Source organism: Propithecus coquereli, unplaced genomic scaffold (assembly GCF_000956105.1).
Source record: "Propithecus coquereli isolate 6110/MARCELLA unplaced genomic scaffold, Pcoq_1.0 Scaffold295, whole genome shotgun sequence".
Taxonomy (NCBI): Eukaryota; Metazoa; Chordata; class Mammalia; order Primates; family Indriidae; genus Propithecus; species Propithecus coquereli.
In genome coordinates this window covers 3,523,725-3,535,658 of record NW_012148563.1, presented here as the reverse complement: position 1 = coordinate 3,535,658, position 11,934 = coordinate 3,523,725, and the positions used below count along the sequence as shown (strand labels likewise).

Genomic DNA, 11,934 nt, shown 5'->3' with positions numbered 1-11,934 from the left:
ACCTTCAAGTTGCCTCCTTGTAGCTACATTTCTTGGCCCCAGTCCTCCCCGCCCTGGGGCCTTAGACCATCCAGTTCCTCTTCTCTCAGTCACTCATTTGGCCACTGCTGCCAGGCCCAGGACCCTTCTGCAGGACAAAGCTGCAAACCCACCACAAGCCTGCTATTACAGATTATAGAGCTGAGGTCTTTTCCTCTAAGATCTGGTACATGGCAAAATGCACACTCCTACCACTTTTATTCAACATAGTACTAAGAGTCTTAGCCAGAGTAATCAAATAAGAAAAAGAAATAAAAGGCATCCGAATCAGAAAGGAAGAAGTTAAATTACCCTAGTTTTCAGGTGACATGATCCTATATGTAAAAAGCCCTAAAGACTCCACAAAAAAACTATTAGAATAAATGAATTCAGTGAAGTTGCAGGATACAAAATCAACAAACAAAAATCGTATGTGTTTCTATGCACTAACAACAAACTATCCAAAAAAGAAATCAAGAAAACAATCCCATTTACAATAGCATCAAAAAGAATAAAATACTTAGGGATAAACTTATCCAAGGAGATAAATGATCTGTACACTGGAAACTATAAAAAACTGATGAAAGAAATGGAAGATGACACAAATGGAAAGATATCCCATCTACATGGACTGGACGAATTATTACAATATTGTTATAATGTCCATACTACCCAATGCAATCCGCATAGTCAATGTAATCCCTACCAAAATTTCAATAGCATTTTTCATAGAAATAGAAAAAAAAATTCTAAAATCTGTCTGGAACCACAAAAGACCCCATATAGCCAAAGCAACTTGAGAAAGAAGAACAAAGTAGGGGAGGCACCACACTTTTTGATTTCAAAATATATTACATTGCTACAGTAATCAAACAGCATGGTATTGCCATGAAAACAGACACATAGCCCAACAGAACAGAGAGCCCAGAAATAAATCCAAGCACAGTCAACTAATTTATGAGAAGGGCACCAAGAAAACACCATGGGGAAAGAATGGCTTCTTCAATAAATGGCGCTGGGAAAATGGGAAATCCACGTGCAAAGGAATGAAATTGGCTTCTTATCTTACACCACACAAAAAATAAACAAGTGGGATTATATCAAACTAAAAAGCTTCTACACAGCAAAAGAATCAGTTGGCAAAATGAATACGTAGTCTATGGATTGGGAAAAAATATTTGCAAATCATATATCTGATAAGGGATTACTATCTAAAATATATAAGGAACTCACACACTCAACAGCAAAAAAATCATAAATAATCCAATCAAAAATGGGCAGAGGACCTGACTAGACATTTCTCCAAAAAAGAAATAAAAATGGCCAACAGCTATATGAAAAGGTGCTCAACAACACTAACCATCAGGGAAATACAAATCGAAATCACAACAACGTATTACCTCGCACCTGTTAGGATGGCCACTGTGGAAAAGAGGAGAGCTAACAAGAGTTGGTGAGGATGTGAAGAAAGGGGAACTCTTATACACTGACGGTGGGAATGTAAACTGCTACAGCTATTGTGGAAAACAGTATTAAGGTTCCTCAAAAAAGTAAAATTAAAAACTACCTTATGACTCAACAATCACACTTCTGGGCAGATACCCAAAGGAAATGAAATCAGTATGTGGAACAGATATCTCAACTCCCATATTCATTGCAACATTATTAACAATAGGCAACATATGGAAACGAGCTAAGTGTTCATCAACAGTTGAGAATAAAGAAATTATAGTACATACAGTATATATAAGGGAACATTATTTAGCCTTAAAATAAGAGGAAGGGGTGATGGAGGCCAGACGCTCACAAAGCTGGAGGAGTGGGGAGGCTGGCTGAGGGCTCTGTTCCAAGGCTCAGCGTTCAGGAGCCCCACAGGCCTCTGATATCAGTTCTTTATATGAAGCAACTGGGCAGCTGGGTAGACACAGGTAGCCCATTCAATTCACCAGCTCTGGGGCCGGAGTATGTGAGATGGGCACCCAGAAAGTGGAGTGGGACAGAGGAGGAGCCAGGGAAAGGAAGGGGGCCCACAGCTGCTTCCTTGTGGGTCCAGGGCGACACAGGCTACGTTCTAGCAGGGCGAGTGTTCTCACACTGAGACAAAGGGCAAATCTCTTCAGCAGAGCTGGGTGTGGGAAGAGGAAGAATTCATCATCCTCTTGCTGTGACTGGAAACAGAACAAGTTCTGTGACTAAACACAAGCCTGGGAGTCTATCTTCTTGGCAGCCTTGTGAGGTGGTGTGTACATTAAAAAATATTCACTTAGGCTGGGTGTGGTGGTGCATGCTTATACAGCTACTCGGGAGGCTGAGGCAGGAGGATCACTTGAGCCGAGGAGTTTGAGGATGCAATGAGCTGTGAGGAGGCCACTGCACTCCAGCCTGGGTGACAGAGGGAGAGCCTGTCTTAAAAAAAAGAATTTAAATTCCAAGGTGAGTGTTATGCTTGCATTTCTGTCTTCAGTGTAGCTCATTCAGGGAAGGAGAACAAAGCTAAGGAAAGCTGGGGACCAGCCTACTGATGACACTCACCACAGTCAGGGCCCCTGCAGATGAGGAATACAATCCTAAGGCACAGGGTTTCAATAAAGAGGCTCCGCATTTGGTTCGGCCCAGTGCAGAATATAAAACAAGCCAGGCATTCTCATGCAGTGCTCCTCTTAGGGAGTTGTCACAAATGACAAGTAGTTTTTCTGCACTTCAAATGATGGCAAATAATAATTCATTAACATCAATAGGTATCACCTTAGAGGAAACAAACAAGAAGACTATGACCAAAAAAACAAGCCAACTGCTTTGCAAGCTTGGAGGCTTCTTGGCTGCAGCCCTTCCCTGCATACCCTCACCACCTGAAGGACACTACCCCCCTGTAAGGGAGCAAGAAATTACAGCTATTTTTAAACTGCTAATGTCTCACCTTTTCCAAGATGCTAATACTTCTACCACTCAGTGGCCCAGCACTTCTGGGAGAAACGTGGCACCTTGCGCAATTCGTGGCTGCACAACTTCCTTCTGAGAAATTAAGACTCTTTTCCTTTCTAACTAAAGATCAAACCACAGGACCCACTTGGAGTATGACTGCACTGAAATATCAGATTGCAAAATCCACCTGATCGCCACAATGGCCCCCACACAACACAGACTTACCTCCACCTACCCTGGGCCTCTCATAACACAGGGCTGGATCTTCACCGCCTGCCCCAGCCCTCCCAGCTCAGCACCTTGCACTGGGCAGGGCACACATGGGGTGCTTGGGAAAAGGGGGGCACATAAGTACCTTGCCTGCAGGGCTGCAGTGCCCTGCCATGAGTATCCTCTGAGACGCCAGCAGCCTTGGTGAAGAGCACAGCATGTGAATGTGGGGAGCTGGCACAAATTCAATCCACAGCACCTCTGGAATGCCTCAGTTGCCAGCGCCGTGAGAAGAAAGGCTGCTGACGAGCCCCAGAGTGCCTGAGGGGCAGCCCTTGCCCATGCGCAGAGGCCTCCGCCTCCCCCCACCGCTTCCACCGTCATGGCCCAGGGCACAGAAGGACACCACAGCCAGACTCTACAAGGGTCAAGAAGTGACCCAAAGGGCAAGCTAAGCAAAGAAGCACTTTGGTGCAGACTAAGCAACCATCAACCATCAGAGCAGTCTCTGCACATTCTGTATTGACAGCCTCCTCTCTCAGGTCCAGCCCACCCTTCTCTTTACCCAACCTCCACCCCAAGCCCAAACTACTCACCACTCAGCCCTGCCAACCTGAGGCAGATGGAGGGAGCAAGCCTCGAGAGGGGTTTACACTGAGCTCTACTGCCATTTGTTGCAAGTGCTTTGGGCCCCCGAAACTTGACAATCACCAGTACCCCGGCAGGACAGAAACAGTGACCTCAGGAGTTGTTCTGCTCCTCTCTTGATGGGTTTCATAAGGTCAAAGAACCTTAGTTGGGCCCTGTCAACCCAGCAAAGACGTATCCTGACCTTGGAGTCAGAAGGGATCTAGCTTGGTGTGCCTCAGTGGGCTTCCCTGGGCTCTGCCAGGCCCTGGAGCCATTTGAGAGCCCCCAGGTGAACCCTCAGCGGGGCAGGAGGTGTAGAAGAGACTCAGAGCCTCCTTGAGCTTGCTCTTTTGTGGACTTGCACTTCGGTCCAGCTCCTTCAGTTTCTGCTTGCTGAGTCGGCTCCCCCAGAGCCTGTCCCACCCCAGGCTGTGGGTCAGGCCTCTTGCAGCAACACAGCTGCAACCTGGGCAAGCTGCTAACCTCTCTGAGTCTCAGTTCTTCTTGGGTAAAGTGAAGCATTCACCTGGTGAGGCTTTGCAAAAGTCAAACAAGAATTACCCCATAAAGTGCCTACTACGGTTTGAATGGGTCCAAGATTCACGCTGAAGCTTAATCCCCATTGTGCTGGTATTAAGAGGCAGGGCCTTTGGGGAAGTGACTAAGTCATGAGGGCTCCGCCCTCATAAATGGATTTGTGCCTTATAATAGGGCTGGAGGGAACTAGCTTAGGCCCTTTTGGCCCTTCCCTCTCTTCTGCCCTGTGAGGACACAGTGTTTGTCCCCTCCAGAGGATACAGCAACATGGCGCCATCCTGGAAGTGCACAGCAGCCCTCACCAGACACCAGTCCTGCTGGCACCCTGATCTTGGGCTTCCCAGCCTCCAGAACCATGAGAAATACATTTCTATTGTTTATAAATTACCCAGTCTGTGGTACAAGTGCTCAGTGTTAACCACGATGATGACTGGGTAAAGAAGATGGGACAGTCTAGCTGTCAGCTTCTACCTGCTCCTCCTCAGCTGACATCTGGGCCTTTCTCACTGCAACTCCCCAGGCACTAAAACACTCTCCACTCCAAGTACAGCAACAAGTACCCCAAACCCCTTTCCCTGGCTTGCTTAGCTCCTGGCTTCTGCTGCAGGTGGAACCTTAAAGCTGGAATCTGAGAAAGAGACTCAAGTCCTATCAGGCCCACCCAGGTGAGGTGCTCGGGCCCTTGCTCCACCCCTGACCCTGCCAGGGTAAACCCTCCAGCACTGTAGCAGACTCTGAATTAAATCTAGTGTTCTCCCAGACTTCATAGGTGAGACCAAGATGTAAAAAATGATTGTCTCCTCTTCTTTTAACCAATCACCCATTAGGCTGGATAACCCAAAGCTAAGTCAAAATTCAGGGGCAGAGGGAGAACAAGAAGAGAGTACTCTGTTAAGTCTCTAGAAACCCAGTGGCTTCCTGTTCCCATCTGTCCCCAGTTTATCAGTGACCTGCGTCTGGGAAGGCCCAGTGCATTTACGTGCTCCTGACATTAGATTCCTTTAGGACATAGAAATGCCGGCCATCCCCATGTTGTCCACCTAATACGACACGAAAGCAGGCAGTTCTCACACACTGCTCAACCCTTCTTTGCTTTCTAGCTGCTGTACACACAACAAATGTAAACACTTATTATAAAGTAAAGTAAAAAGTACTGCAAATTACAAGCTCCTTAAAGGAAGCAGCTGTTTTTTCATCTTTTGGAGGCCTCATGACCCTAGGAAACTGCCTGTGTCTCTAAAAATTATTAAAGTTTCCTCAATAAACACTTGCAAAATTTACACTCAAACACACAAATGAATGCATATCTGCACACACACATACTCTCACGAATTTTATCAATCCTTCTCCAAAGATAAAGTCTTCTGTCACCAACACGGATACAGTGAATACAGCTAGCTCTGGGACGCTACTTATATTACTAACTCTACGAAGAGAACTAATTTTGCACACGAATCGCCATAAGCTTTGACCTGAATAAAATAGGAAAAGATCCTAAGAGATTATGGAACTCAACTCCCTCCCTTTTACAGACAGAAACTGGTGCTGAGAGTCAGGGAGAGAGGAAGATGATGGCAGCTCTGAACCCAGTCTTAGGCCTGCGGCTCTCAGCACCGTATTTTTTTGGCCAGCATTCTGGCAGACCCTGGGAATATTCCCAGTGCATGAGACACACCACAGGTTCCAATACCACCTCTTTGCCATTAATCATCTGCGTGGTACCAAGTCCTTCCACGGTAAGCGATAAGCAATCATGTTTTTTAATCTTTTCAAACAGATATTGCTATTCAGCAACAAGCTGCTTTATATCCCAAAAGGGCCTGCAGTCAAACTTCCTTTTGTTTTAGGATATCAAAACAGCTCACATGGATGACCATTACCTTTAACAAGCAACTTGTCTCTCACAGAAACTCTCCGAGTGGAGTCGGACGCTGTGGCTGACGTCCGGGACCCTTTGAGACCGTCATCGCGCTTCAGTTTGCTTGCTAGCGTTAGCATTACTGCCACCTTTACCCTGAAAGACAGCAAGGAAGGCAGGGTAAGGACTGTGTCTCTAGACAATGACTAGACATTGAAAAAAATCTACAGGTTTTTTTTAGTTTTAATTTTTTTTCTGTAATTTAGTTATGAAAAAATTCTGCACATATTAATAAGACTGGATTCCTTCATAATGAATTTGGGTAAGCTCTATGCCATCCTCTGTAAGTCTAACTTTTTAAAGTGTGAATTAAAATTTTTACAAAAGGAGAGTTGCATTTAACAGTCGCTGGGTACACACTGTGTGCCAGGCCCTGGGATGTGCTTGTGACAAAGCTCCCAGGAACACATGGTCTGGGGGCTCCACAGCTTTTCCACCAGCGAGCCCCCACCAATGGGTCCCCATGCCCCCCACCGCCCACTGGTAAGTCTGCCTTCCCTGATGCAGAGGACCACATGCCCGTCAGGCTCTGGTGGAGGGGGCACCACAATGCTTTGCTTCCCTTCCTCCTTTAACGAAGGTATGGACAGAGCCTCAAAAGGCATGTTCTCATGATTCATGTTGTGTTGCATTCATGTTGTGTTTTATTTATTTATTTATTTATTGGCAATATCAGCATCAAGACTAAGTTATAATTCATGCCCCAAACTAGAGTTTCTTCATCAGCTGCTTGCCACCCACCTGTGTTTCAGGCTACGTCACTGAAAGCTCACTGGGAAGGACGACAAAGACTGAACACAGGAGATGCCCCTGACTGCGTAGGAGAAGGGCTGAAGAAATGCCACCATTTTTTTTAAGACTTTATTATTCTTTTAGAGCAGTTTTAAGTTCACAGCAAAATTAAGCGGAAGGGACAGAGATTTCTCATATGCCCCCACCCCTACACAGGCACAGCCTCCCCCATTATCAACATCCCCCACCAGAGGGTGTCTTTGTTTCACCTGATGAACCTACGTTAATACATTATTATCACCAAAGTCCACAGGATGCTACCAATTTTAATAAGTGTAACTATCCTCTAGAATCTGCCTTCCATTTCTAACATAAACTGACATTCCTCCTAACTATTGTTTACTTTACACATGGTTCCAGAGAGGGACTCTGGAACTTCTTTTGATTGAGGAAAAAATTGGTCACCACTTCAATATTTCCAGAATTTCCTTTGTTGCTTTCATATCCTTTTGTTGCTTTTCAATATCGCCCTGATCATTTTCAACAGAAAATGATTTTAAAATTCCATATGAAAAGCTTGACCTAAGCACAGAAATTTTAGTTTGAGGCTAAGATCCTTAAAGCCCAAATATCAGAATACTACTCTCCTCGTTGGTATTTTAAACCACGTTAACCCAGGTCTCTTACACAGTTCCTCACACCATCCTCTGCGTATCCCCTATAGGCTATCAGATTTTATTTTCTATTTTTGTGTCATGACAACAACACACTGAGTATGATCTTCTAAAATGTATATGGTCTTTTCCATGCTGAGGACATGGACATACACACACAATCCCTAAGCCCCTTAAGAAGCACTGGTCCGAAGGTTTCAAAAGACAGTTCTGCACGTGAGCAGGCACAAGCTTAGAACTGCAAACCTGGGAAGGATTTCTGCCCCTACTCCCACTCCACTTTACCGAGTGGACCCTGGGACAACAGGGGCCCAAAAGATGAGTTGTCCAAAGCCACTCGGCTGCTGGAAGCAGTCACCACAGGAAGACTAGTTTTCCTCTTGCGGATGACGGAATGTTTTTATCTTGACTGTGGTCATGATTTCAGGGATATGTATGTATGTCAAGACTGATCAATTACATATTTTAAATATGTGCAGTTTAGTGTGCCTCAATTATACCTCAATAAAGTTGACAAAAATGTGAAAACAAACCAATACTAGTTTCTTCATTCCCACCCTGCCATGCCTTCTCCTCAGATGGACCTAACACAGGCGCACAGACCAGAAGAGTGAACACACACATTGTCACGGCTTCACCCAGGGCAAGGCAACTATCAGTTCAGTTCATGAAGTCACTTCACAAGAAACAGGCAAAACACCTGTGGGGACTTCAGTGCACAAACTACCAGAGACAGCAGCACCACCTGGAGCCAAGCTCTCCTGCCTCGGCCCCCACCTGGAACGATCCTGTGAGGATTCCTTCAGGCGGATGTGGACCACAGAGCAGTGTTTGCCTCCCCGGCCAAGTCCACTGCCATGAGCCCAGACTTGAGCACATCAGTCAAGATCACTAGGCGATGGGCCAAGATATGCATCCATTTATTTGGGGGTCTGCTGGAAGCACCGGACGCTATGTACAAGTACCACCAGGTTTTATCCTCTGGCTAACCTTGGCAATGCAAATAGAGCAAAAAGTTAAAAATAAGATAAAAGCACAATGTGTGTTAAAGAGTTCAGTACCCTAGGAAAGTCCTTAGGAAAGTCAAAATGGCGAGTCCCATAGAAAATCAAGCACCGGGTCCACACCCAGCTCCCTGAGGACCTGCCCTGAAGGAACGACTCAGAGGAGCCTGGCAAGAGCGATCACTCACATAAAGGTTCACCACCGAGACACTCTCCTGTGCCCCTGCAGCCTGCGGGCTGTGCTTAATGCTTTTGTACCTCCACCACCCTATGCCGAGTCTTCTCTGTGGGCAAAGGATGCCCCACACCCAATTCCACTGGAAGAGTCAATTTCCTGGCTTGCTATCTTCAACACGTTTGTGGCCCTTAATAAAACATATTGGGCACTGACTGTGCAAGACATAAGATGATATAACACTGGTGTTTTGTTTTCCATAGAAGATAATACGAAATGTACTTTCCTAATATTCTAGGAAATCTAAGTATATAGCGACCATCTATTTATCTGTTGTCTGTATCATAATCACATACCACTTTAGGGATAAACCAAAGGTCTAATTTGAGAATGTTTCCATAGCTGTAAAATTAAATCTATACAAAAGGATTCAAACTAAAGTCATTATTCAAACTGTCAAGAAGTTAGCTGAATGCATGCAGTTGCTTCGGAATTCTCTTTTCCTTCTTCAATATGCCTCATCTCTTGAAGATCTGGTTTAAAACTAAACTTCCTCTTTACTTCAAATTACATTCTGACTAAGGCAGCATTTTGGTAACACATCAGCTCATCTGAATAGCATGCTCAGTCTCTAAATTCCACAAGCTGTAATTGGCTCAGTTAAGTTCCTCCTCTGGGTGGGACCTGCTTTCAGACTGTCCAAAGAAGAGATTCTTGTGTGCCAATTACTAGTGTCAGCATCAAGTGATACGTACTCGTCATCACTCCTGTGTAGAGTGGCAAAACCAGGCCACGTCACCTGTGCAGGGACATCAGGGCCCAGTCAGCTCAAGGTGAGGGGAACTTATTTACAACTCCTCCTGCATGAAGAAGCTCCAGTTCAAACACAAAAGATGGAACTGAGGTCACTAGGGGACACTCAACTTCCCCAGCCAAAGAGGCCCAGATCAGGACACATAAAAGTCCACACCCCATTCTTCTACAGAATGCCAGTGCCCAGGAACCTCCCAGCTGGCACAGGAGTCCCCCTGATTGGCTGACCACCTTTGGAACCCAGCCCCTTTTATTTTCAGCAGTAAACCTGCCTCCTCCAGCACTGCCTACTACCTGAATGGCAGGTGTGTCCAGGTGGGGGTCCTTGAGCCCCCCATCACTAAGCCTGGTGGTGATTTCTGCCTCTGAATATTTCTCCCACCTCTATCCTTCCCCTGCCTTCCTCCGGCTCCCCAGCCAGGAATCCTCTGCACCAGTCAGGCCAGTCCCCCCATTGTTCTTCAACAACACCCTGCTCATTTCCAGAAGCTTCTGTTCAATCTGATACCCACGTCTGGAATGCCCTCCTTCCCTACACCACTTAGCTCTATTTCTTCCTTAGAAGAGATTCCTACCTAGATTCCAAACCTCCAAGAAGCCTTCTCTGGCTACTCCTATCCATCCTGAGCCCACTTCCCGGAGGGAGGAAACACACAGAGGGCCGGGGCGGGCCCAATCCCCTCCTGTGATAGATGAGGAAACTGAGCCCAGGGAGGGGAATATTACACACCTGCAGAACCAGGTCTACGATCAAGACTGTGCTGCACTAATCTGTCCAAGATGCTCTGCCCTTCTTGTCTCCTTTGCCGCGGTAAAATTTTCCAAACCAGCCCGGCCACCCCCAATTGCAGGTAAGCGTCCATACACACTCTTTCCGCTGCAGGTATGTGGACGAGGTGGGAGTGGTCACTCCTCCTCCCCTTCCCCGCTCCTTACGGCCTAGCGCTACTCCTAAAGCAATCAGGAGTCCGAGTCCGGCTTCCTCCGGCCACGTTGGGGCCGGTGACCTTGGCCAGGAGCTCGACGCCCTACTTCCTCGGTACAATGCAGGCGGCAGCTCCTGCGACGTGAGGTGTGAACGCGGTCAGGTCTGTGCCACGCTCGGCACAGGGCCTGGCACAGGCCAGGTGCTCGGTGCGGGCTGTCCCGCGTCGCCACCATCACTCACTGTCCGGCGAGGCCAGCGCCCTGCCGCCCCCGCCGCCCTGGCCCCCAGCCCCTTGCCATTCACGCTGCTGGGCCCCGCGTCCCGGTGCCGCGCCTGCCCGGTGCCCGGTGTGAGGAGCCTGGCGGGCCTGAGGCGGCCCCGGTACCGCTCGCGTCCTCGGCCCGGCCCGCAGGCCCGCCCGTGCACCGACGCGACGGGAGCCCGCGGCGGCCCCTCGCCCACCGCAAAGCCGCGCATTCGCTCCTCACCTGGGCACCCGGAGACAGGCGAGGCGGGCCCGGCGCCCAACACCATGCCCGGCCGGGCGGCGGCGGCGGCGAGACGCGGCCCCTCACAGCCGCACCGGCTCCCGGCGGCGGGACCGGAAGTGGCAGGGCGGGGACTCGGCTGCTCTCGCCCGCTGCGGCCGAGACTGCAGCGGGCGCTTTAAAAAAAAAATTCAAAGCCACGAAGAACTTTATTTGGAGCCTGACACGCGAACAGCGGCGTGCGCCGGCTCGGGGCTGGGCTGGGCAGGGTGGAGGACGGCTAGGACCTCGCTCATTGGTGGAGGGGGCATTGGGAGGCGGGCACGCATTTCGCGGCCCCCGCTGATTGGAGAGTGGTGGCCTGGGGCGGGGCCTCCGAGTTTGCTCGGGAGCGGGAGTGGCCGAGCGCCGGGGCCTCTTCCTCGCGTTCCTACCTCGGTGCCCTTAGTGGTCTGAGCAGCGTGGGGGCCAGAGGGGCCCGGCGTCGCCCGTCCTGGAGGAGCCGCCAGGCCGCAACCGACGGCCTCCACGGTGGGGGGCTCCCGCTATGCGTCCAGCACGGGGCCTGCAGCGCGCAGGCATGAGGGGCCCGGGCCGGCAGGCGGGCGACCCGCAGCCCCCGGTGAGCTTCGCGCGGGCCCGGGAGACGGGCGGCCCCTCTGCTGTTCTCATCACTTTCATGCCTTCCTTTACCTCTTGCATATGTTTAACACGCTTCCTTTGAAAATCCGTCTAGAGTGTTCTATTCCCAGCTTTCGGAGCACAAATTCCTGTCGCGCCCACTGTCGTTGAGCGATTGGCGGTGGGCCCTGTGGGGGTCAGGCGAGCCTCCGGGAGGGGTGGGCCAGCAGGCGGACGGGGTTCACCGCGGAGACGGGCAAGAAA

At 49.0% G+C, this 11,934-nt stretch overlaps 1 protein-coding gene across 1 annotated transcript in view; it reads right to left on the bottom strand.

Annotated features, from left to right (window-relative positions):
• The window catches only part of UBE2F (ubiquitin-conjugating enzyme E2F (putative)), a 51,643-nt gene extending 40,414 nt beyond the window's left edge, over positions 1-11,229 (bottom strand). Inside the window, exons 1-2 of the mRNA XM_012648864.1 lie at positions 11,050-11,229; positions 6,198-6,331 (exon numbers count right to left, since the gene is read on the bottom strand). Of these exons, the coding sequence (XP_012504318.1) occupies positions 6,198-6,315 (118 nt within the window). The 5' untranslated portion in view covers positions 6,316-6,331; positions 11,050-11,229. The remainder of the gene's footprint in view (positions 1-6,197; positions 6,332-11,049) is intronic.
• Positions 11,230-11,934: the final 705 nt, after the last annotated feature.